The 27567-nt window shown below is 44.9% G+C and overlaps 1 protein-coding gene across 1 annotated transcript in view; it reads right to left on the bottom strand.

The window, feature by feature from the left end:
* Nucleotides 1–1698: 1698 nt before the first annotated feature.
* Nucleotides 1699–27567, bottom strand: part of LOC144826440 (nicotinamide riboside kinase 2-like) — a 58394-nt gene continuing 32525 nt past the window's right edge. The window contains exons 6-8 of the mRNA XM_078684767.1: nt 18240–18346; nt 5597–5688; nt 1699–1915 (exon numbers count right to left, since the gene is read on the bottom strand). Of these exons, the coding sequence (XP_078540893.1) occupies nt 1910–1915; nt 5597–5688; nt 18240–18346 (205 nt within the window). The 3' untranslated portion in view covers nt 1699–1909. The remainder of the gene's footprint in view (nt 1916–5596; nt 5689–18239; nt 18347–27567) is intronic.

The raw sequence follows: 27567 nt of genomic DNA, 5'->3' as shown, positions 1-27567 counted from the left end.
AATCCTTCAAGGGATGACATAGGTAAATGAGAGCGGTACATGTTTCATTCACTAATGTTGGTACTGTTGGATCTGCGTGAAATTTGGCAGGTAGCCTGGCAGGCCCTGCCACCACCATTTGCTGTGCACTGCCTAAGCAGGGTTGGGAGCAGGGACTCACTGAAGGCTGTGCATAGCACAGAATATGTACATGGCGGTCGAATGAAGTATATGATGAAAAAATATGAAATTCAATGAAGAAAAACACTTAAAGTTTAGTTATGGTTCAGCGAACACAAAACACAAAAAGCCCTGACATTCATCAGTTATGGTGTGCAATCCACAATGCACACCATAACTCCCATCACCAACCATACTGAGAACACTCCAGAGCTGATAGCATGTGGAGAAGTGTGGCTCAATGGTTAGAGCGGCAGACCCTGATGCAGAGATCTAGCCCGGGACCAGGGTTCAATTCGCCGCCTCGGCGGGTCTTGGGCTCAAAATTCCACGGACCTGATAATTCTCGCCTCGGTACCTATTCCAATCATGGAGTCCCACTCTGCAACTCTGGGCAATAGCTTGCTTAATCTCCACAACGGCCCCCACAACACTAAGGATGCCTGGCCTCCACCTTGGGGGTGCCCAGGAGTGGACACCTCACAGGGAAAGCCAGGATGGGTTCCACAGCGGTATTCGTACAAGCGCCTTGAGACCCTTGCGGGTGAGTAGTGCGCTATACAAGTATCAATTTACATTTACATGTAAAAATAAAAGACATATCACAAATGGCAACATGGTGGGAGGCAGGGGTTAATGGTGTGCATTGTGACATCCACACCACAACTGGCGAATTGAGTGCTCTTTTGGTTTTGTGTTTGCCTGAACCATAATTGACATTTAACTGTCGCTTTTTGAGTGAAAATATATACATAATAAATAAAATACATATATATTGAAGTGTTCTAGTGACATCATAAACCACAAGGCTGAAGGCAGAATGGTTTGTAAATATCATTAGAGTGCTGAGATGGCCATACAGCACCATATTATACATTGTACCCAATATGTATTTTTATATTGCATGTTTATCTTGCGGTTCTTTGCTTGAAAAGTGATTTTTTTATCGAAGTGCAGCTAACAGTAGGCATTGGCGGGAATTGAATTAGAATGTGTAGTGTTTATGTATTTATTCTTAACTAAACTATTTAAAAAAACAATGGCTATGGTGAGGGTCGGTTTTGTGGCTGCCACTTTATCGTGTAATTATGGATTTTCTGTATTTGCTACAAAATTTGCATATTTCACAAAAAAGTTTCTATCTCAAATGGCTAAAATAATTCTGACTGAAAATGTGCTGCATAATTTGCATTTTTGCTGCATAATTTAGATCACCTTTCTGCATAATTTGGTCCTACATGCCACATAGTCCTATTAGTCCTGACAATGTGAAAGCTCTGCAGAGAGGTTTGATGGATGTTGTTATGATGATGCAATACATGTCACAGACCATCATGCAATATTTCTCATATTTCACTCTTCCCTATGGAAATGGGTTTTCTAACACTGCATTTTGTGCAATAAATCACCAAATATATAATTATATACATACATACTTTCAGGGTTATAACATCTGACTTCACTGTCTGTTCATAACATTAAAGGTAGCAATCATAGTGAATGAGATGCATGTTCTGCAAACAAAATGATGAAACCAAATTTCTTAAAGGACGATTTATTTATACGGAGCATTTTAGTTCTCAGTGCAGTGTGCAGTCGGTCAAGTGCCCATGATAAAGATTCCAGTTTATAACAATGTCTTCAACCAAGCTTAGCTATTCACATAAGCTTAAAGCCAGAAGCAAAACATATATATATCCGAGAGATGACAACATCGATAAAAGATAGGAAGACACCTGGAATTCTTCACCTAGATCTGTTGAATAAATAAAAATGGTAGAGAGAATTAAATACATTTCTAGCTTGTCAATTTAGTTAACATTCTTCTTCCTGGTCAACTAGTAAATTGAAGTGCTACCAAAGTTCAAAAGTGCTAACAATTCAAATTTCAAATGAAAGATTATGCATTGTTGCATAAACCAGTTCACAAACAGATTTGCCCTGGTTTAGTTGACATTGATATCTTCACGAAAAGTGTTACTGAAGTACCGCTGCATTCATGAGACACGTTCCCTTACTGGCAAGAGGGAATCCTTTAAATTAGAGGAGATGTGTCCACGTATTACAGAACATACACTACGCTTTTGACAAGCGCATATTGTAATTGTATTTATTTAGCGCTTACTATCCCTGACTAGGCGTTGAATTGCTTTTTGGCAAGTAGCACTCCAGAATCCAAGGTTAGACTTTTTTTAGTTAGCAGATTAGTGATGTTGCTTTGTTTTTCTCTGGGTGATTAGTGGTGGAAATTCCCTAAGTGTATAGTTTGAAGGGATATATTGGTTCTGGTAGAGTAGTAGAGGAAAAATGTAAACTGTTATGTGAGTGGTGGAAGTGTGCACCTGTTAGTCGGATGAATAGGATAAACTAGGGAAGAGTTTGGGAAGGGTTATTTGGGAGTCCACAGTAGTATGAGAGGTTTGGAATGAGTCAGAGAATGCAAGTAGGAGCATTATTTGAAAGAGGTTTAGGGTGAGTCAGAGAGCAGAGGTATGGGCAGAGTTGTAAAGGTTTCTTTTCACTGGTGTAAGTGGAACATATATAGAAACTTACCCCCGCATAACATATACATATGTAGAGTTTTAACATATTACACACATGCAGCATAAACTAGAAATATGAAACTGTGCTATATAAGGAACCATATCTAAAGCATCCATAAATATTTACTAACTCGGGCGTTCACATTTTTGCAGTTGATATAGTTTAAATATCCCCACCCTCAATATTTCAATAGTTAAGCACTTATAAATACACTTCTTGTAATCATATTTACACATTGTGATAGATGAGTTATCATTAAAATATAAACCAATAAGCATAGCCTCATCAACTTATATTTTATCTATATATCAACCTATTTATATATAATAAGGATAGCAATATATACATGTATATATGTATATATATATATATATATATATATATATATATATATATATATATATATAATATATATATATATATAATGTGTGTGTGTATGTATATATATATATTTGTTTTTTTCTTCAGGAAATATAAAAACATATAAATGTAGATACATATCCACCTTGATGATATATAGGCAAAACGTACATAGTTAATCACATTAACACATTATATAATGCAATGTTTGTGCACTATTGAAGATAAGCCTACATTATAAACACCTATATGTACAGGAGGGCTTTATTATTTACAAAATGAGGCGTTTACATTTTAGCTGTATATAATTTATATGTTTTAAATGATTTATGTAGATGAATAGTTAAGCCCTCATGTATGTTCCCTATAGAATATGCAATAAGTATATTTATAGGATGCCATGCTCTCTCAGGCAGAGTATTTACACCAGAGACTAACATCTATCAAAGGACATCTGGCAGCATACCCTGCACCCTTGTCTGTGTAAGCTGAGGGCGGCTTCAGGCATGCAGCCTCAGGTTTGTTCATATTGCATGCTTTCATTATGTTACTACTGCCACAATAAGTGTTACATTTGGTACCACTGTTCTTTACTGAGCTGACATAATACATATCTCTAATAACACTGGTTCAGATATCTTGTGTGTGTGGACTAATTACGGGAAAGGGTTAATGAGAACTAATCTATGACCTGTCAGTCTAGCAGGCCTGTTTATAGTGCCAATAAGGATCTTTGTTCGGGTAAACTAGAGTAGAATCTTCCTGAGACACCTGTTAACATGCTCTGCTGGGCAGATAAAGGGGGGGGGGGTGCATCTTTAATATATGTGGAATCAAAAGATTTCTACTAGGTGCAACCAAGACTTCTCTGCAAAGTAACAATATGCGGCGTCACAATGAGTGTATTAAAATGTGTTGTGGTGCATATCTAACCATTAAGTAATGCACCAGTGAAGTCCCTTCAACCAAAGTTTTTTCTAAAAGAATATACACACATAAATGCATAAATACGTGTTTACTGTCTTATTTAAAGAGACGTTATGGTTCTCTACAAACCCCAGATAGGAATTCTGTGAAAAAATATGTGCCAGTTATAGTAACTTGATGGTTATGATCTGACACCTAACAATCACGCAAAATAACCAGTTATGCTGATTACCTGCAGTCTTATAAATAACATCTCCATGCCCTTCCCACCCCTGGTGCACTGCTGAGACCTCACAAGCTAAATTCTAGAAGATATCTATGATAACACGACTAGAGACATCACCAAGAAGCGGTCTGGAAACTGATTTGCAAACATGCATTTTACATTAGTTTTTTGCACACATATAGGGTGTGCTTGGCTCCATAGGGTTGACGTACACACATCTTTCCCTTCTATTGCACCATAAGAAGTCAGAGTAAAGGGTCCATTCTGAAGTGCAACCTAGTAGAATACTGTACTTTATCAAAAATGTAGTTTAGTGAACAGTAATGAGGGCACTGGATTGAATTGCTAAATTCAAACCTATTAAAACTTCAAGCTAAAAGCTGTTCTTCACAAGCACTCATTTGCCCCAATGGGGAAATTGCTCTATATACATTACCTACTGGTCGGAAGGGACAGGCAATGGCCTTTGTTGATCTCTCTGTAGCATTTTGGGAAATATTCTTAATAATATCAATAGTAACCATAAAAAAAACATTCTACTTTTACCCAATGACATATCTTCTTGCTCTGTAGACCTTCAAACTTGGCTGGAAAGGTTTTTCTTGGGAAAACCTGTGACAAGGGCTGAGGAGACTCTTCCACTGGGTTGCCCTTTGACACTACGTTCCCCCCATGGCCTTACAATTTTCCAAAAGCAGCACAGGCGCCCTGGTGCACAAACATGGAACACTGGCCGGACCCAGTACAAATACCTGCCCACCAGTTCAACCGAATCTAACCTTGGGTGACATGTAAGGGGAGTGCAGGCATAAATCGCACCCATCACAACGAAGGGTAAAGACTGTGAATGCATTAACCTCGTATGGGGACTTCAACCGAATGCAAAAGCAGGGGGAGGGAGGGAAGCATGAAGATGACTGTGACAAGTATGAGCCAGGCATCACATGTCAGGAAGCATCTTTTAAGGCATAGCGACCGCAATACACTATGAGCTGCAACAACTCTTGACTTCTTCAGGCACAGAGTACGTGCACGGAGGCTATCCCAATCACGGAGCAGGCGTCCTCTACATACTATGGCGTTACGATTTTAATCCCTGTGACTTTTTGTTTTTCTATTACTAGATCCTCCCAGTCAGAACTGCAACGTTATCTGGCTTTGCTACTCCTTCCCCCACTGCAAATGCTCTTTCCCTCTGATCCCAGTTTTTTGGCTGACCCTGTCATAGTCTACAGTATTTGGAGCACTAATCGGCCAAATATGATCCAGACTTCCCAACTGACACAGTATACTTTTTTTACAGCCTTAAATGTTGTGCAATACATCTTTCTGTGGATAAAATGCATAGATGTTAAAGTGCTATTACAAACTGCTTTTTACCTTTGTACGCAAGCATTCATCGATCTTGTTCTGAATATCACCATACACTGAATTGAACAATTCTTCCTTGGATTTTGTTCCATCCAGTCTCACTGGGGGAAGAAATAACATACTTAATACACTTAGACTCATTTGGAAAAATGAGTACATGCTCTCAGCAGTCTGCCGAGCATGTGAGTGGGTAGATAGGTTGATAGAGGAAGGATGGTGGCAAAGGGAACAATCATTGGTAATGTATTGGTTTAGCCTATGTGATTAATAACAAACTAGTTTTTTTTGTAAGTTGTAGCTTAGTGAGAAATTGTGCAATATAAATTACTGAAACTCCTCTAAAGTGTTATGACTTATTTATGTAGAAAGACAATACATTGTGCACTACTACGACTCAAGAAGATAATGCCAATCAATAATTGTGAATCTGTGTGAAAGTGTGTAAAGGAGAAACACAGCTCTCAACATATTGACAGTGGGGTCAGCTGTGGGCTTCTTGAGCAGAGGTCTGAATTCTGTGCGCTTCCAGTCGTCTGGGAAGGTGCCTGTTTTGAAGCTGGCGTTAATGGTGCATTGTAGTTCAGGTGCAATGGCGGCCGCGGCTCTACGGTACATGTGAGGGGGGCAGGGGTTGGTGGGGGCCCCAGCTGGATGCTTTTCATGGTCAAGGAAGTGTCTTCGACCGTGATCGGTGTCCAGTTGGTGGGCTGGCTGGTGTTTCTGGGGGCAGGGGGATGTCTGTGGCACCCGGTGGATGGTCAATGAAGTTGTCGTAGAGGTTTTTGATCCTGAGGTGGAAATAGGTTCCAAGCTTGTCGTAGAGGTCTTGAGATGGGGTGATGTCTGTGGCTTCCCAGCGCAGGTTGGGGAATTCTTGATTGACACTGAAAAGTTCCTTGAAGTTGATGGAGTTGGCCAGGATTTTGTTGGTGTAGTTGGCCAAGTTTCTCTTGGTGGCTGTGATCTGGTTGTGGTAGTCCGTCATGGCGTCCTGTAGGTGGTGTGGTTTTCGGTGGTCTTGGTGTTTCTACAGTTCTTCTCCAGGCGTCTGCAGGTGTGTCTGGCTTCTTGGAGAGCGGTGGTGAACCAGGCGGCTTTCCTGGGGCGTTGTCTGTCAGGGTTGGGTAGCAGGGCGAGCTCGTCTGTACAGTCGGAGATCCATGTGTGGAGTTCTCTGGCTGCGTCGTTTGCGTCGGGTGCCCAGGTGTGGTTGTCTCGGGTAAGGGCGGAGTTAAGTTGCTCGTCGGTAGCCTTGTACCCTAATGGTGGGCGTGCGGCTGGTTTGGGTGCCTTGGGTTTGTTGATGGCAAAGTGTACGCAGTGGCGGTCAGTGCATGGCGGCTGCATTGTGTGTCTGAATTGGATGCTGTGTCCTGCTGCGAAGATGGGGTCGAGGGTGTGTCCTGCTCTGTGTGTCAGTGTGTTGACAAATTGTTTAAGTCCGATGCTGGCGAGGTTGTCACGAAGGATAGTGGAGTTTGGGTCGCTGGGGTTGTCGAGGTGGAAGTTCAGGTCTCCAATGAGTATGCAGTTTGTTGAGGCGATGGCGTAGGGTGCGATGAAGTTGGTGATGGTGGTGGCGAATGGTGTTCAGGGGCTGGGGGGGTCTGTAGACGAGGGTTCCTCCGAGTGTGGCTTTGGTGGTGGTCTGGATCTGGAAGTGCATGCATTCGGCGGAGGGGAAGGATTCGCTGGAGGTGGTGAGGCAGCAGGTCATCTTGTGGGCGACGGCGAGGCCCCCTCCTGGGTGGGTGGGGTGGTCTTTCCTCTGGATCTTGTTTCCGTTTGGGATGGCGGTGCTGATGTCGGGGGTGGAGGATGCGTTGGTCCAGGTATCTGTGAAGAAGGCGATGTCAGGCGAGAGAGAGTCGAGTAGGTTCCATATTTCCATGGCGTGTTTATGTACGGAGCGTACTTTGAGAAGGATGCATTTTAGGGTGTCACCGATGCTGGTGTCTGCGGTGTTGGAGGCCTGGGTGGCAGCGAGGGTCTGGTGGCAGTGGAGGCAGGAGAACTGGCCGTGGGTCGTGTTTGGCGAGGCCTGTTGGCATTCTCTAACTCTTCCAGGGTTGAGTGCGAGGAGGGTGGTGGTGTTGTAGCGATGGGTAGTGGGAGGTCCAGGGTTCCTGGCTCCGGTCGGGTCACGGACAGGCGCAGAAGGGCCGCCATTAAGTAGGGGAGGTGGGAGGGAGGAGATGCTGGGAGGCGGGAGCGGGGGAATTCCATGGAATTCCCGGGTGGATTTCCGGGGGCTAAGGGCTGCAGGGACAGCAGTGGCAAAAGGAACAGGCAGGCACGAGAAAATAAAAACAGTAGTGGAATTAGAGCAAGATACAGATGGGCACAACAGGGAAAAATTAAGAAAAAAAGTCTGAGAAAAGTTACGGTGGTTGCAGGCAGTCTGGTCCCAGTTGGAGTGGGCAGCAGGGGCAGGAGGCGACAGCAGCCTCGAACCTCCCAAGGAGGAGGTTGGGGTCTGGAGACGGCACAGCAGAGCTGTGGGGGAGAGTGGACCTAGACCGAGGGTCGGAGAACACCATCAACTACTGTTCGTCAGCTCCACTGTGTCATTGGCAACAAAAAATGGAATATGGCTGTCCATCGTGGACAAGGTGAATGAAATGTCCAGGGTCCCGCATCAAATAGGCAGCTCATCCCAAACAGTCACAATGTACACTGTCATGCAGTCTGTATGTAAACATGTACAATGCGTCAACATACATGTGAACATAATGTTAAACTGCATCTCCCCTTCACATTGCAGAGGGAGAATCAATGCCTCCTGCAGAGCAGACACAACAACTCTTCACTGATGACGAAGAAGACCTCCCCACCTTCGACACCGATGCCCTCCAAGAGATCATGGACAACTTCCGCACCCCACCTCCAGGAGCAGGGCAGCCCAGCTGCATCGAGGAGACCCCCCCCCTGCACAGACTACACAGCAGGAAGCACCACCATCACTGATGTCTTCCAGGACCCCCACGTACAATGCATGGCCTTCCAACGCCATGTGTTGGGGTGCGAAGAGAAGATGGATGAATAGATGCGGATGGGGTTCGACCTCATGGCATCCAAACTAGATGCCATACATGGGTGTCTAAGTCCCATCAGGGACCACTCACAGTCCTTAACGGACACCTACAGTCTGCTCCATGCTCTCCAACGATCCATGGCTGACGTCGCTGGAGTCCTGACTTGGAGACAAGAACAATTGTCTAGTCAGAGTGGCTCCAGCGATGTCAGCCGAGAGTTGGGACACATGCGGAGGATCATGGAGAACGTGGAGCGGATGCAGGCGGAAAGAACGGCTGCCATGGCTGCACACCAGCGAAAGGTAGCTGGGTTCTTCCATGCCCTGAAGACCCTCATCATGGCATTGCCACATGGCATGGCGCGAATAAATGCTGCTGCTACCACTCCATCCACATCTCTGCGCCCTGAAGTGTCGGTGCCACACAGTGCGGCAGACATTCCACCTCTGGCCCCTGATGTGTCACTGCCACACAGTGATGCAGACAAAACAACACCACCCGCATGTGAGGCACATGATACATCAGAGGACGAAGATGCAGAAGATTCTGCCTCAGTGGTAAGAAGGACGCAGTAGCATTCATCTCCACCATATGGCCTGTTTCTGCTTGGTTCTGCCCTCTGCATCATCACCTTCCACTGTCCCCCGATACACTCTGCGACACTCACCGTGGACCTCGACATGGACTGCCATATTCTGTTTGGTTACCAATGACACAGCAATCAGACTGCGGACTGAACTCTTCCTCTTCCGATGAACTTGTTATTCCCTAACGGACTCTGGCTAGCCCTCAACGGAGCAGCACTGTACAGTGGGATTTGCATGGCCTTGTACTGCTCCAGCTACAACACTCCACTGAATGTGCACTAAACATTCAAATTCACACAGATGTGTCATGTATATGATCATTCAAGTGTGAAAGTATGGATAATTGTAGGGTCAGTGATTCCCCCTTACGTCCATGTTGCTCATGTTGTGGGACTTGAGTGACAGGGTGCAACATTACTGATTGCGGTCCGGGGGGGTGCCAACACTACAACAGAGACACTTGCATTAGTTACTTCCTTGTCCAGCCCAGAACGGAACCACGCCCAGAGCCCCGGGGTCATTGTGCACACCCCTACGCTGGACTGGCATACGCCAGGCTAGCCCACTCCGCTTACGCTTATAGGGGGGGACGACAACGCTACATGTCCCAGGTATTCTCTATAGTGATCTGCTGATAACAGGTCTAGTTGTTAGCATGTCACAGCCACTCCCTGAGGGCTGGTTTACACCCACACCACACCCATCCAGCACCGGCATCACAGGACATGTGATCCTGCCAACAAAACGGGTGCACTTGCTCGAGGTCATTTCCACTATCTATCAGAGTGTGTCTGGGTGGTCATTATTTATGCATGAGGGCCTAGGGACCTCCCACATCACATTCCCCACTGCCAGAGGTGACATGATGGCATCCGCACCATGAGACTCAATCATAAATGGCCCATGACTTGCTGTGCACAGAGTTGGTGGCAGCCGAGGCACTTTGGCCGGCATAGGCCTCCTGCCACGTGGCAATGACTTGCGGTGCGCTGAGTTAGTGCCACCAGAGCTGAGCAGCCTGCGATGATGCGTAGGCCTCAATACGCCGTCCTGCCAATCAAGATTCGATTTGAATTGTGAGCCCAGCTGAACCGCAGTGTATGCCAAAGGCAGCAGGCTGCACAGACATGACTCCGCGGTGCGGTGCGGTGCAGCAGGGTGCGCTGGGGGCTTGTAGCACGGAATCCTGCGATCGGCTGAGGAGGTTGCACCGGCACGTGGTGGGCCCTCTTGGAGACGCGCCGGTGGCAGCATGTGAGCGTTGAGGCCTGGATGTGCAGGGTCGGGCAGTCATCGCTGGGCGGCGGACCGGTCTGGGGACCAAGGCTGGGGTTCTTGCGGAAGATGTAGGATTCATGCACACTGAATGGGAAGTTTGCAATGACATTGGTAAACAGGCCCTGGTGGTCCACTTTTGCCTGCACATTGATGGACTGCGTGTGGTTTCTGTTGCGGTGACTGTGTGCGGTGTCAGCAGTGGGCACAAGTAGTACCTGTGTGCAGTCAATTGCCCCCAACACATGCGGGAAAGCTGCTATGGCGTAGTTCCCTTGCTTGGTCTCCTGCTGTTCCTGCGCAGTGTGGGGGAAGTGCAGGGGTATTAGGCTGATACAAACCGTGATGCTTACGGGTATGATAAATCCTGCCTAATGAGACCATAACAGAAGTTTGTGTGGTTGTAACCTTCCTTTTCTTTCCTACGAAGGTTATGACCACACAAACTTCTCTTACCGTCTTTTTGTGCAGGATTGATCATACCTGTAAGCATTCCGATTTGACCAAGTGCAATACACTGTACCAGATTGAGTTTGTGACTATACGGACGCTTGACCATTTTCACCATTTGTCCAACAGGTTTCTGAATCCTGACTTTCGGAGTATGGAATTGTATCGGGGAGTTCCCGCAGCTTATGCAGTTACTTGAATCCGCACGTTGCCCTGTTGAAGTTCCCTGTTGGGCGTTGACTGTGCTTTTCTTATTGTTTATTTGTGTATTTGTAATAAAGGACTGTTTTTGCACTACTGTTGACTACTGGACTTCATGACAGTGCGCACCCCCATTTCAGTTACTACAATCTTGGATCTGGGGCACAGAGGCGTCTAACAATGGGTGTCGTTGGGGTTGGTTGCTCAGGAACACTACGAATTTGAACTGTTGTGGTGTGGATACAGGGACCCGCTGTTGCTATTGTGAACATGCATCCAAGACATGTGTGAGGAAGTTTGATAGGGCTGGCCGTGAGACTCCTCCGACTCTGGTAGTTGTAGGTTGGGAGGTACCAGGGGCCCACAGGTGCAGCACAGCCAGCAGCCTTGTCTGAAGAAGGATGTTGGTTGTCTGCTGTATTGGTATTGTCAGCCTGTGTGCAATGTGGCTCAAGATTTGGAGGAGGGTTATTCTTTTGTGCCTATTGTGGGACAATGACTTCCTCTGGCATTGAGTCACTGAGGCTGGTGCGTGTTAGGTACGTCAACCGTCCTGTTCTGCGCTGCCTCGGTGGTAGTCCGGAGGTGTGTGGTCCGGGGGTGTGGGCCTGGGGGGATGGCGTTGGGTGTTGTGGACCTCTTGGGTCTCTGAGCTGCATAATCAGTGTCTCCATGACATGTGTTGGTCTTCAGATGTGGCTCTGGGCTGGGCTCCCTTTCATACTGCAGGTAGTCGTCCTGCTTTACACCAGTAAAAGGCAGGTGTTAAATACCTGCTGCTAACGTGCCACAATGATTCAAAAAGGGGGGTGGTGATGGACAGAGTATCTGAGTTAATCAGAACACTCCTACCCAGTCAACAGATCAGGGCTTGATCCATCACCGTTTTTTAGCTCACTGCACCATCCCAGTTCAGAACCTGGCTATATGCAAATTAGTCTGTCTCTGGCCCAGTGCATCATGGGAACAGGGCAGACCAAACTACCAAGCCAATTCTTTACTGGAAAGGAAACAAGCTTCCGGGGACCGGTTTCTGGCATTACAGCCGTCTTCGGCCCGGCTTGCTTGAATCCTGATGGTGCAGTGAGCAAGGGACTCACATCTGAGCATACCCTTCCACGCTTGTGGTGGCCAAAATGATTCAAAAAGGGGGGTGGTGATGGACAGAGTATCTGAGTTAATCAGAACACTCCTACCCAGTCAACAGATCAGGGCTTGATCCATCACCGTTTTTTAGCTCACTGCACCATCCCAGTTCAGAACCTGGCTATATGCAAATTAGTCTGTCCCTGGCCCAGTGCATCATGGGAACAGGGCAGACCAAACTACCAAGCCAATTCTTTACTGGAAAGGAAACAAGCTTCCGGGGACCGGTTTCTGGCATTACAGCCGTCTTCGGCCCGGCTTGCTTGAATCCTGATGGTGCAGTGAGCAAGGGACTCACATCTGAGCATACCCTTCCACGCTTGTGGTGGCCAAAATGATTCAAAAAGGGGGGTGGTGATGGACAGAGTATCTGAGTTAATCAGAACACTCCTACCCAGTCAACAGATCAGGGCTTGATCCATCACCGTTTTTTTAGCTCACTGCACCATCCCAGTTCAGAACCTGGCTATATGCAAATTAGTCTGTCCCTGGCCCAGTGCATCATGGGAACAGGGCAGACCAAATTACCAAGCCAATTCTTTACTGGAAAGGAAACAAGCTTCCTGGGACCGGTTTATGGCATTACAGCCGTCTTCGGCCCGGCTTGCTTGAATCCTGATGGTGCAGTGAGCAAGGGACTCAAATCTGAGCATACCCTTCCACGCTTGTGGTGGCCAAAATGATTCAAAAAGGGGGGTGGTGATGGACAGAGTATCTGAGTTAATCAGAACACTCCTACCCAGTCAACAGATCAGGGCTTGATCCATCACCGTTTTTTAGCTCACTGCACCATCCCAGTTCAGAACCTGGCCCAGTGCATCATGGGAACAGGGCAGACCAAACTACCAAGCCAATTCTTTACTGGAAAGGAAACAAGCTTCCGGGGACCGGTTTCTGGCATTACAGCCGTCTTCGGCCCAGCTTGCTTGAATCCTGATGGTGCAGTGAGCAAGGGACTCACATCTGAGCATACCCTTCCACGCTTGTGGTGGCCAAAATGATTCAAAAAGGGGGGTGGTGATGGACAGAGTATCTGAGTTAATCAGAACACTCCTACCCAGTCAACAGATCAGGGCTTGATCCATCACCGTTTTTTAGCTCACTGCACCATCCCAGTTCAGAACCTGGCTATATGCAAATTAGTCTGTCCCTGGCCCAGTGCATCATGGGAACAGGGCAGACCAAACTACCAAGCCAATTCTTTACTGGAAAGGAAACAAGCTTCCGGGGACCGGTTTCTGGCATTACAGCCGTCTTCGGCCCGGCTTGCTTGAATCCTGATGGTGCAGTGAGCAAGGGACTCACATCTGAGCATACCCTTCCACGCTTGTGGTGGCCAAAATGATTCAAAAAGGGGGGTGGTGATGGACAGAGTATCTGAGTTAATCAGAACACTCCTACCCAGTCAACAGATCAGGGCTTGATCCATCACCGTTTTTTAGCTCACTGTTGGTTGTCCGCTGTATTGGTATTGTCAGCCTGTGTGCAATGTGGCTCAAGATGTGGAGGAGGGTTGTTCTTTTGTGCCTATTGTGGGACAATGACTTCGTCTGGCATTGAGTCACTGAGGCTGGTGCGTGTTAGGTACGTCAACCGTCCTGTTCTGCGCTGCCTCGGTGGTAGTCCGGAGGTGTGTGGTCCGGGGGTGTGGGCCTGGGGGGATGGCGTTGGGTGTTGTGGACCTCTTGGGTCTCTGAGCTGCATAATCAGTGTCTCCATGACATGTGTTGGTCTTCAGATGTGGCTCTGGGCTGGGCTCCCTTTCATACTGCAGGTAGTCGTCCTGCTTTACACCAGTAAAAGGCAGGTGTTAAATACCTGCTGCTAACGCGCCACATCGCCTGTTTTTGGATCACAGATCTGGCTGGTCATTGAGAATATCGTGAAGTGGTGTTTTTGTGTGTTTTTGCACGGGAACGCCTAATCTGCATATCATTAGCGTTAGTTGTCGCTCTCATCCGTGGTGTTGTTTTTTGCTGCAGCTATCGCTGGAAAACTGGCGATGTCATCAATTTGCACCAGCTTGACAATGGGGCGATAATTCTTTCGCTACTTTTACTGCCCCAATATTTCATGGATGATTTATAAAGGCACCAAGTCAGCCTAAAACTTCACACTGGAAGAGGCAGCTGCAGTCTGCTGGCTGCAGTCACAGCTTGTTGTGTGCTAACAGGACAGAGAGGACAGGGCCGGTCTGCAACCAAAGTGCTCTGCTTTTTGTCCTGATGGGTTTTTGAAGGTGCTAGAGACCCATGCAGCAGGGCGTGGTGCAGGGGTCAGTGCTGCTGACTCGAGAGCTGGGGATCCCAGTTCGTGTCTCTGCGTCCTCAGGGGGACTACTGATTACACACTTGCCTGCAAGCACTCAAATATGTTCCTGTTTGCGCCCTGGGGGCACTAGGTTGTGCTTATCCAGAGCAGCTAAAACAATAAATGCTAAGTCTCCACAGCAGAAAAAAGCAGTGCGTTGAGAACACTGCAGTGTTTCTGTGCATCACTTATATCGAGTGTTTGTGTGTGATCACTTAAAATTAAAGAACTGTGCAGGTAAAACCATAAGAAAATAGTTCCCCAAAAGTGGATAGTTACAGTACTTTGCTGAAACTGGGAAAATTGGGAAACTGATAAGAGAAGCAACAGGAGGAACAAGCATTGGTAAATGCAGAACATATGCTACCGCCAATAGAAATGGAGGAAAAGTAAGTGGCAGACACAGGAACCAATCAAAAGTTAGGAAAGTGAAGGGGCAGGATATAAGCCCCTTCTAAGATGTATATTCGTTTATTTAAGAAGCGTATAGAGTGTGCAGCTACCCAAAGGGGTATCCCGGTGCTCGAGGCAGACAGTAAGCAGAGATGCTAAGGCAAACTGGAGACACAGCAACATACCAGGTGACACAAACTCAATCGGGACAATTGAAAAGCATGATGTTTAGGTTCTTATGGAAAGAAAGCAACGAGTTACAGTTCCTGAGAGCTAATGAAAGAGCGTTCCATAGTTTGGATCCTATAAAGGAGAAGGAGCGCCACTTAATACAAGCCCGACTAAACCTAAGCGTGGTAAAGAGTGTGAAGTTTGCTGATCTCAGCGATCGGGTGGGGACATAAGGAGACACCAGATCTTGGGAATAAGAAAGGGCAAGTCTGTGTCTAGCTCGAAACATGTAATTTAAGGCCTTGAATTTAATATGTTTGTCAACCTTGAGCCAATGTAATTTGTGGAGGAAGGGAGAGACAGCAGCATATCTAGGCAGCCGGAAAAGAAGGCGGGCAGCCGCATTTTGGATGATCTGCAATCGATGAACCAAGGATTTATCAGCGCCCAGATACAGTACATTCCCATAGTCCAATCTGGACGTTACCAGGACCAGAATCACTGTTCTCTGGGCACTTAGAGGAATCGGCCAGAAGCTTTTCTTGAGCAATTTGAGAGTGGAGAAGCAAGAGGCTGTGAGCTTAGAGACCTGCGGGTTAAGAGTAGGATTCTTATCAATGATGACGCTGAGGTTCTTAACCTTATTAACTGGCTTGTGTAAAGGCCCCAGTGTAACGGGCCAGTGGTTAACTCCCCAAGGTTCGGGATTGCTTCCCAGGCTCTGAACTTTGTTTTTAGTGCCGTTAAGTTTTAGGGGGTTTCTGTTTATCCAAAGTGCGACATTAGACAGACCTTGCCTGAGTGGGGAAGGATCTTGATTATGGGCATCAGATAGTGAAAAAATAATCTGGGAGTCATCTGCATACGGAAATACTGTGAAGCCAGACTTTTCTATCACTTTCATCAAGGGGCGAAGGTAAATGTTAAAAAGTAGGGGACTCAATATAGATCACTGTGGAACCCCCTAGGTCAGTGTTAGGGTCGTAGATGTATTGTTAGCTTATGAGACCTGAAATGTTCGATCTATATATTAAAAACAATCAATTTCACAAGCGTAAGCGCTATGCAGGCGAAACCTAAAAAAGGGGAACCCATCACATCCACTAACCTCGTACTGCCAGCATCAGGTCACCTCAACTACCAGCGCTCACAGCCTGAAGTATGTGGACTGCAGTTAATTATTGTTTCTTATTTAGACAGTTTTATCAGTGTAACTACCAGAATTTGCTCTCTCTAGTGAAGAGAGGAAATGGTGTGTAACAAAGGTAATCAGAAGGCAAACGACTGCCAGTGAAGGTACACTTAAAAGATGCTTTAAAAGGCAGAAGTTTAGTGATTTCTTGAGGAGATAACATGGGCCACAGATTCTTCCGATGTGCATATTGAAGAAGTTGGTGGTAATAGTCTAATGGCTAATAATTGGTTGGAAGAGCACAGTTTAGACTAGCAAAATGTGATGATCATTTTTTTGATTATGTTGTGTTCTTGTTGGTGATGTTTAGTACACAAGAACCTTCTTGTTGTGGGCTACATTCTTTTTTTTAAGTTTGATTTTTATTGAAGATTAAATAAGAAAAGGAGGAGGGTAGAAAAGAAGAAACAGTAAGAAGGGTATGTCAATAATTACAATGGAGGGAAAATACATTAGCTAATTACAATAAAATCTCACATAAGGCAGGTAAATGAGCATGAAAATATCAATAGCAAAAAATGGGTACGAACATCAAATACACTTTATGATAATATTGGGATTACAGATAACAAAAGGAAAGGGAAATTCAAGGTGGTTTACGGACCTCAACAGCCTCAGGGTCCATGAATGAGCTTGTCGGGGCATTGGAGGATAGGTAATTTACCAAAGGAAGCCATATAAGATCTCGCTTAATTGCCAGTGAAATGGGGGAAACAAAATTAGTATCTAATCTGTGATGAAAACACACAGCGTTCCACCAATAACGATAGGACACGTTTGCAGCTTGTTTCCAGTTAGATGTGATAGAATGCAGGGCGACCGCTATTAAGAGGTCAAGGAGTTGGTAGTGATTGGAGGACTGAGGAAGGTCAGGTGAGACAGAGCCAAGAAAAATAAGGGCAGGGGAGAAGGGAACCTGAAAATGAAAAATCTTTTGGATTTGGGCCCACACAGAGTGCCAGAACCTGGAAATATGCGGACAATCAAAGAGCATGTGTTTTAAATCTGCTGAGGGATAAGGGCAAGACCAACAGGTAGAGGGTGTCTCTGGTGAAAAACGGGAAAGGGAGAGAGGAGTGAATAAAATTCTATTATAAATAAAGTATAAAGTTTGGGTATTATTAGCAGCTCTAGAGGTACCATGAAGTTTGGAACAGATTTTCTCCCAGAGAAGAACCGACCATTGTTGAGATAGATCGGATTCCCAAGCAAGCTCAACTTTAGATTTCTCTCGAGTAGCCGTGTAGCGAAAAGAATTATAAAGGGAAGAAGCAGAGGGGGTAGAATCAATTAAGGAGGAAGTGGTTTTGAGCTTTAAAGGAATATTGTTGGAAAGTGGCAATGACTGAAGATAAGAGGTAAGAACAGGGAGAAGTGAATCGTATTGTGAACGGGTACTGGAGGGTAATGTGGGCTACATTCTTAATGAGTCCTACAGATGTAAGCTGTAATGCATGAACGTAGGCGTTCTGGTTCTATGGGATGGGTGAAGATGATGCAAGATTAGACAGGCTATCTAGAATGTATGCAATTTGTTGTACATCACTGCCACAGCTTGAGGCAAAGGGTGTTTCTAGGGTAACAGAAAGCTGTTTTTAGCCATATTTGTTTTTGGATGGCTTATCGCCTGCTTCTTTTTTTTTTTTTAAATGAGGTGTGGTGTTTTCTTTATTCTGTAACCCTGACATGTTTCAGGCGTGGTTAGTGAAGTCTGTCATGGTATTACATTAAGGTGTAGGGATTTTTTTTAATTTAAATGAGGTGGAGGTATTACCTTTTGATACCATCAGTATAAGTGACATTTAGAGCATTTGCATTCTCAGTTTAAAAAACATTAATATTTAGATTTGTGTTTTTTATTTGAACAAACCATTAAATTCCTTTCTACTCACCCACATCTACCTGGAGATTGTCCATTATGTTACTGTGTTTAATATACATTGGCCAGACGTGACCATCGAATAGTCCGGGTGGATCAGGAACAGTGTAGTTTCTTGAACTAAGGACAAACAAACCAAATAAAGTTAGCAATCTAACCAAATAAACCAATGTGGAGAAAGCTGTGTATTTACTATTGGTGAAAAAGGTGGTTTCATGGTTATTAGCAAAGCAAGAAGAAGTAGATAGCTGATGTTACTCCTGCCTGGATTTCTCTTTCTACCCTCATTCAGAATATTTCAGCAAAGTCCATAAACCGCGTGACACCAACTGTAGAGGCTTGCATTTCAACTTCAATGTCATTGCATCAAATATCTTAATTGAAATCCACCTAATATTGCACCCCCATGTAACACTTTAGAAATTCACAATAGTGCCTAAGTCAATACAAATATGGAGCTTTTTTCTTAGAAACATTTATTAATGAACAACCTTGCATGCCAATTTTCTCAAACTATTCTACAAGACTCTCCCTATACCCCTTAACCATATATATATATATATATATATATACACACACACACACACGCTGAAAAAGACAGTGATGTAATTTGAGATGTCATGAGTTATGTCACTGACCACGTCATGAATGATGTAATATCTGAGGTCATAAAGCAGTGCATTGCGGGGGCGTAAGTTAAAGTTAGCTCATGTAACTATAACTGCTGAATTTAACTGGTTTTGTACGAGTGAAATTTAAGCCTAACTATAAAGTCCCTGTAACCTCTGTTTTTTTTCATTAAATTTCTAAGGTTTTTTAAATTCTATTTTCTAACTATAACGTCCCTGTAACCTTTGTTTTTTTCGTGAAATTCAATGTTTTTTTTATTCGATTTCCGAACTATAAAGTCCCTATAACCATTGGTTTTTTGAGTGACTTTATGAATTTCTAAGGAAATTTGTAAGGTTTTTTTAAACTTCATTTCATAACTGTAACCAATAACCTTTGACAATAGGTGCGTGAGAGAGAGCATGAGTGTCTCAGTGGGTGTATGAGTGTCTGAATAGGTTTGTAAGTGGATGTGAGAGATAATGAGCGGCTGTAAATGGGTATATGAGTGTCAGTGGGTCTGTGAGTGGGTGTATAAGATAAGTTCTCATTGGGGTGGGCGGTAAACTCTGCTCCACCAGCAGTTTTGCAGAGTTTTACCACTGCGCTCCACGTGGTATGCAGAGTTTGGCAAAAACTAGGCCAACCGCCAGCAGAGCAGTTTACCGGAGCACTCTCTCCCAGACTTCTTTCTCCAACCATTAGGGCACCAGGAGGCCCCTTTGCAAGTGGTTGAGAAAGGGGTTGGGGTTTCCGACTAGGTCTGAGCTATTCCCCCGTGGGGGACTTACTTGTGGATGTTATTTAGCCCCAGGCGGTGGTGGTCCCCGTGTCTCAATAAGCCTCAGGGGGTCCCTGTGCACCCCCCTTCTTTAAATTATCTATGAGCCCACATGCTCCCGGGACCTGGCCCATCCGGGGGCTAAAGTGTAAAGAAGCGTGATTGGCCGTGCGTTTTGTTTGGTGGGAGCAGCAAAACAGCATGACTCCCACCAAAACAAAATAAAACGTTTTTCCCTCCCCTAAGAGGCCTAGGGGGGTCAGGGTATTCCTACCCTGCCCCCTTCTCTTTTTGAAAAAAAACTTTCTTGTGAGACTCAGCTAAAGCTGAGACCCAAGATGGAAGCCAACACGTCCTGGACGAAGTGTTGGCAGCCAATCACATTTCAGCACTGGATTGTTGGATCCTCGGAGGATCCCCGTCCCTACATACACAAATTAGTTGTTTTTAATTTCTCCACAACTACTGAACAGATTTACACCAAATTACCAAAAGCACTCTTTCTGGACCAAGAGCTAGATTTCTGCAAAGTTTGGTGTAATTCCGTTCAACAGTTTAGGCTACTACCTACGGGAATTAACATTGGAACCTTCCAAGTACAAGAATAACTGGCACACTTTTTGGGCAAAATGTTGCTAATTATGATATACATAGTTAAGGGGTATATGGAGAGCCCTGTAGAACAGTTTGAGAAAATTAGATGCAGTGTCATTCAGTAATATATATATATATATATTGTTTGTTAGACCCAGCAGTTTCTGCTGGCTGGGAAGCATCGTAGCCAGGCAGAATCCGCCGTCTTAGATAGGATGAGTACAATACCCTTGTCCTATAACCTGTGCTCACTGTTAGGTAGCTTGGCAAAGAGCAGATAGGCTTATCCTCAGGGTCAAAGTGGAAAGTACTGGCACACATTTCACCCTTGCAACACACCGTGTAAGCTACAAAAAGACTCCACACTGTATGTTACACACAGTGAAATCAAAACAACATACACATTGGATATATATGTTAAAGTTATATGCAATTCTCAAACTTTTCCATAAGCAGCAGACAGTATGAACATATATGTACTAATTATAGGTATTCACTTGTCCTGTTATCCCCTCAGCCTCGTAAGCAACATAAACCAATGCGCGTGCTTCGCTGAGGTGTTCACAATCAAAGCAATCCCTCCCACATCAAAAGGGACAGTAAACACATATGCAGGCTGTTCAGAGGTATTCCACTTTCCTGCTAACACATTAGCATGAATCACAACATTCCCAATATCACATACCCCATACGGTTGTAAGGGTCAAGAAATCATAGGCTTTGACTACGCCTCGTGACCCAGCCCCTCAGCCACTCAAACTACACCAGCCAATGATACACGTTGCACCCGCTAGTGACACTTTGATCAGATTGTCAAGACCACCTAAAGAAGAAGGAAACAGCTATGTGTTCTCCTCCATGCGGAGTAGGTCCTCAGGCACCCAGCGGCACCTTCATGAATGCAGGATCACTCTCTACATCCCCAGGTAAAAGACTGTGACACCAGAAGCTCATGCGTTTCCAATTTGTAGTATTGTTTCCCCTCTGGCTGAGGTACGAGCTGCAGTTGCTCAAGGCTGCCAGCCATGAGTGCACACAAGGTAACAAAACCCTTCGGGTCCAGTCACAGTAGTTTCAACAACAGAGTATCTTGTGGCGTGGGTCCAGGAAGAGGGAGCCAGCAACCTCAGACTGAGGTCGCGATGTCAGGCACTGTCGCTCTCCCGCTTTGGAGGTCAGAGGCAGTTTAGGCTGCCAGTACAGTTCCTACAGATTCAGCAAACTTCCCCCAACACCCTCAAACACACCCGAAATGGAATGCGAGCTAGCAAAGGTTTCTAGTTGTAAGCTTGGGTCCATTGGACTCAGCAAACTTGCCCGCACTCCTTGAATTCCTCATGCTACAGCATCCCCAGGTAGGATTCTGATCGTTACGAGCACACTCCTCGGCACAGTGTGATTATTGCACACATCGGGACGTTCCTTGTCCCAATCGATGATCACTTCCACTTGTTTCTGCTGCACCCTATGCGGTCCTTATGATCTTGTGGGAACGGAGAGATCCTTTCTGTCACTTGGATCTCTCTGGACAGAAGGCCAGCCAACCGGCCCTTGAAGAGTGCTTATGGACCCGGGCAATTAGCCGCAAGCCAGCACCATCCAGGCAAAAAACACCAAATTATGGTTCCCTTCCTAAAGCATGTCAAGCCCCAGGCCACCACAAGTCTGCGAATAATCCAGTAGAAGTCCCTCCTGCACCAATTGTTCCTCTTGTCAATGTCCCAGCATCGAACCAGCGTAGTATGGGTCCACTCCCACAAGTGTCTCTAACTCCTAAGGGCAGAGCCCCAGTAGTTTTACTTTGAAGATGAGATCAGTACAATCGGCCACCTATGAAATGCACAGGCCCTCTCTAAATTTCGTCTTGTTTGCCATCCTACCCCGGGAGGCTTAATCAAAATCTTTAGCGGGGCCAAGACCCTCCCCCTTGGAATGCAGGTGCCAATTCTACCCCCAACTATCCGTCCCAGGAAGGCTCCTCAGAATCAGAGGTCTGCATTTTCCTTTATGGCCGTCTTAGCAGGAATAAACAGATGAAGCTGTCCCCCCTGCATACAGATGTGGATTGTAAATATATTGACAGAAACACACAGCCACAAGCAGAGAAAGGCCTACTTTCCTAAAGTGGGATTTTAACGTTAGAAATGTAGAATCCACTCGCACCACCTGAGAATTTGCCATTACTACTTCATCGATATCAAACACTATACTGTTACTCTTCTGCCTATAGAAAATATAGCTCAATAGCTGTTCCCCAGATCCATCCTTTCAATCCAATGTGAGAAGTAGGCTCTACTGTATCGAACATACCATCCAATGCCATTCACCACCAGGGCATGCAGCACACAGGTGCAAATGCCCTAACTCTTCTCGACACCACACCCTGCCCCCAGGCAGTACTCCGATGTAGCGAAATAACATGGTTCGGAGCCCTTCCGACCGGAATCTAAATCAGCCCCAAAGTTTTACCTCTCCGCTATCCAACACTTTCCCTACTGTTGCACTCACTGGAGTTGGAATAGTAATTATTAGCTCTCCGCTATCCAACATTTTCTTTACTATTGTACTTACTGGAGTGGGAATCTTAAGTTTTACCCCTCTGCTATCCAACACTTTCCCTATTGTTGCGCCCACTGGAATGGGAATAGTAATTTTTACCTCTCCGCTATCCAACACTTTCCCTACAGTTGCACTCACTGGAGTGGAAATAATAATTTTTACCCCTCCACTATCCAACACTTTCCCTACTGTTGCACTCAATGGAGTGCAAAATTTAAATTGAAAGACTATTAAATATTTTTAATTTATAAGACATTTTTTAATTATATTTTATGTTAAAGGTGTATGTAAGTATGTAACTGTATTTTTAAATTTGTATATATTTATAAAATTAATTAAAATGAATCGTTTATTAATTATTTTAAAGGAAATATATATATATATATATGTAGATATATTACATTTTATATATGTATGTTTAAATATTTTTTTAATTACATTTATTTTATTATATTTGTTAAACTGTATATTAAATCTAAATCATTTTTTAAAGTTAATTTTATTATTTAATATATTTAACATTTATTTTAATTTAAATTAAAAAATCGATATTCTGTACATCTATATTTTTTACATCAATATTTTTGTTTCGATATTTTTGTACTTACACTTTTAAATATAGGATGTTGATATTTTCGACATCAATATTTTTGCATCGATATTTGTGTATGGGGATATTTTGTGAATCGATATTGTATCAGTGAACCCCTCAAGGTGCCCAACCAATCAGAAGTTTTAGCCAGTGGAGATATGTATCACAGTAACATAACATAACATGCATACATACATGCACAATATACCTTCACACTGAGTGTATTTTGAGGTTTTTACCATGTACCAGATCCAGATGTTTAATGCTACCCACCTCAATAGAACTTAATATATCAACCTCAAACACATGAAAGATCAAGTAGACTCACCATGAGTTGACCCTGTGACTATGGGTCAAACATAGATCACTGATGTTTGACACATTAGTGCACCACAAAATCCGTCTGTGGGAACTTGTGTACTAATTTCCTTTGAAGTGCATTCACGTATTATCTGTGACAATGCGTTACTTGCGCAGTTAAACACTCAAGCTAAACATGTAGGGGGAGATTTACCAACTTTTCACGTAGCGCACTGCAGCAGCCACAAATGCTGTGCTGCGCTACGTGAAAAGGAGGAAGGAGGAGAGCGCCAGATTTACTAAAATAAGGCACACTCCTCCCCTCTTACTAGCGCCGACGTAGAAATCAGCTGCCCTGTGCCACGGAGACACCTTTGCGCCATGGTGCAAGGGTGTCTCTGTGAGTCTAGCATAGGTTTTGTACTGAAAGGATACCTTTCCAGTATAAAATACTATGCTGAGACTCACTTCAAACCTTTTCCCTCTTTGTATATGTGCTGTACAGTGCAGCACATGTGCAACATCTGAAAAGGAAGGCAAAATTGAAGCATTTCTCCTTCCTTGCGCATACTTGAAAGGGGCGCAGTTTTCCCATGCTGAAACCAGTCTACTTTACTAAGTAAATTGGATTTAGCGTTAGAAACCTTGGGTGGTTGCATGGGAATGTCAGTGCTCCACCCTTGGTAAGCCCCCATGGCACAAAGTAATTCAAAGCAGCACTATGCGCTGCTTCGTGTTACTTTGCTGCTATTTCCAGTAAGGGGCCTATTTACAAGCCCCTTGCGCCACCGGTGCGCCACTTTTTGTGACGCATTTTCCTGCCCCATATTACAAGGACAGGAAAAGCCACCCTGCTAATGCAGCACACACAGAACGTGAGAAATGCCATTTCAGATTGTTTGTGCCGGAAGGGACACCTTCCTGCACATAAACAATCATTCCCGTGACGCATGCTTCCTTGCACCATGATGCAAGGCACCCCTGCAACGGTGCATAGCAGCCAATAGTGCACCAGCGCAGGGGAAAGCACAGGGCTGCGACATATGAATGTAAATATGTTGCATACCTGTGCTTTGAAAATTCTGCAGCGTGGTGCAGCCAAAGGGCTTGCGGTGCCACGCTGCAGCACTTTTTTGTAAATTAGGCCCCGAATTGGAAAAAAAAGATTGTGCACCGATTTAACACAGCGCAAAATCTTACTAAATCTCCCCTGAACTGTTTTTGAACTAGTTATCAGGTTTAGTGCCAAAGGGAACTTCTGTCTTCTAGCGTCTCGCGTCCTTTTATGATTTCAGAAATATGACTGGTTCTCATATCCGCATGAGTCAGTGACTATTTTACACCTCACGTCAGCCAGCCCCAGCTCAGTCCTGGAAGTGGCAAATGAAGGGATGCTAGACAGAATAGCAACAGGACAGTAAACACCAGAGCTAAGTACAAGGTGGAACTCGCCAGGAATGACAGATAACTGAAGTGTTTATGTGTGTTCTGATTGTTAAGTAGTGTAGGATTCAGTCTAAATGTATCTTGAACCACCTGACCCAGCTGTCCCACAACGTTATTATCCTAGATATAATGCAATTCTCAAAAAATCCTTAGTTGTAGCTGCGATTTTTCATAAAAAGGGCTTATTTACAAGCCCCTTGCGCTGCTGGTACGGGAAAAAGTGACGTACCGGCGGCGCAAGGGTTTGTAAATAAGCCACAAAATGTTTGCGGCCCAATGCTTAGGAACAGTGTCGGTTACCATAATTCTCGGTTGGAACTTGAAGACCAGTGATACAGAATCACATTATTCTCTACGCCCTAATTAACCCCTTCTGCGCTCATGACGAGCTGAGCTCGTCATGAGTTGTGCCGCTCGCACGCTGATGACGAGCCCAGCTCGTCATGTAACGCGGCTTTTTGAAAAAAGCCGCGCAGCGCAAAAATAGGGGCCGCACGCATGCGGTTAACACGATGGAGCTTATTTACAAGCCCCTGGCGCCCCCAGTGCGTCACCTTGTACCCGGGGGCATCACTTTTTCCCAAATTAAAAGTGACGCACCGGGGCTTGTAAATAAGCTACGATGTTTCTTACATCCTACCTTTCACATTCACTGTGTAGGACTAGAGACCAGCCAACGTTAGCGTAAGGGAAATCCTGCTATTAATAGTGCCCCCGCCCCCACAGCCCAACTGAGCAGGCAATATTTAGCAGGTGCTGACAGCTCAAGGCTACGCCCCTGAAAGACTTGGGACAGGAGGTCTTTCGTTAATTAAAACACAAAACTCCACTTTAACTGCAGTGACAGTAGAATCCCACTTTGAAGCTCACTGACGACAAATCGCTTGACTTCTGGGAGCTTGAGTGATGCATTACCACCACATTCTTAGCTTTCTACCCAGAAAAGTGCGACGGGCAGGAGAGGAGTGAACTAAGGGGCATATTAGCAAGAACCTCGCTAAAATTATCGCCGTTTTAGCGCCGGAAACTGCCGCTAAAACGGCGATAATGGGCTTGCTAATGCGTTATAGAAATCCAATAGAAGCCCAGGTTAAATGTGCAGGACATCTAACCTGGGCTTCTATTGAAATTCTATAATGCATATTAGCAAGTCCATTATCGCCGATTTAGCGGCAGTTTCCGGTGCTAAAACGGCGATAATTTTAACGAGGTTCTTGCTAATATGCCCCTTAGTGATGTAAAGCGCGTGTCAAAAGTCCAGTTGCAAACATTCAGGTCAAAAGGTGAGATGCACAGTTCGCATCTTTAACAGCAGTGTATGATATTACAATCTGTGTCAGAGGCGCTTACGTGTACAACGGGTAAACATCTGTCATACAAGTTGTGCCTAATACCAAGTGTTCAAGCTTTTAGATTCGTTATATTCACAAGGATGCCTGTTTAAAGGTTACTGGCACTGGATTATCTGCCTATGGCCCCGCCCAGGTTTTACTGCCCGCAGAATGACTAGGGATGGGCGAGCCAACCGATTAACAAGGGAAGCCGAGCTAGTGCTGGGCCAAGGGTCAGGCTCGGCTCTTAGAGCCCGTGCACGAACAGAGCCTCAACGTATGTTTGCTATGCACACATCGCGTGAAGTATGATAAAGCCTCTTCAAACTAAAAAAAATTGTGTATTTCTTTACTATGTGGAAGCTTTGACATTAGTACAGTGCACTGAGGAGTACTTATTAAAAGTGATAGTTTTTTAACATACACCATTAGTGAACTAAGACGCAAGACAATTGTGATGGAAACCCTGTACACCCAGATTATTATAGAGCAACATTATAGTCTAATAAATTAAACAATAGGTTTTTAGATAACTGGAATTCTGAACTCACATATTTGAAAGTGCTGTCATACGGGATAATGAAGACAACTATTGGCAAAGCCAATAGGTCTCACCTATGATAGTGCTTTTGGCACTGGCAATATGTTTTAGCCATGTTGTATACCAGTGTGGCTGCTGTTCAGCATGGCTAAAAGTTAGTAGAGTGGGGTGGAGTGAGTTCGATTGAAGTGGCTAGATTGGGGTACACTTGAGTGGTGTAGATTGGAGAGGGGGTATATTGGGGTAGAGAGGAATGGGGTAGGTTGGAATGGAAAATTGAAGTAGATTGCAGAGGAGTGGGGTAGATAGGATTGGGGTTTATTGGAGTTTGGTTGATTGTGGTAGGATGGAGGGAGGAAATTGGAGTGGAGAGGGGTAGATTGGATGGGAGTGGTGTAGACTGGAGTGGAGTAGATATGGTGGAAGTGGAGTGGGATTGTTTGGATTTGAGTGTGGTAGACTGGAGTGAAGTGGATTAGATTTGGGGTACATTTGGAGTGAGGTAGATTGGAGTGGGGTGTTGCAGACTTGAGTGGGGTGGAGTAGGGTGGATTGGATTGGAGTATTGTGGATTGAGGTAGACTGGGG

This window comes from Lissotriton helveticus, chromosome 3_2 (genome assembly GCF_964261635.1).
Source record: "Lissotriton helveticus chromosome 3_2, aLisHel1.1, whole genome shotgun sequence".
Classification (NCBI taxonomy): Eukaryota; Metazoa; Chordata; class Amphibia; order Caudata; family Salamandridae; genus Lissotriton; species Lissotriton helveticus.
The sequence above is the reverse complement of the archived record's forward strand: the minus strand, read 5'-3'. Positions and strand labels throughout refer to the sequence as shown.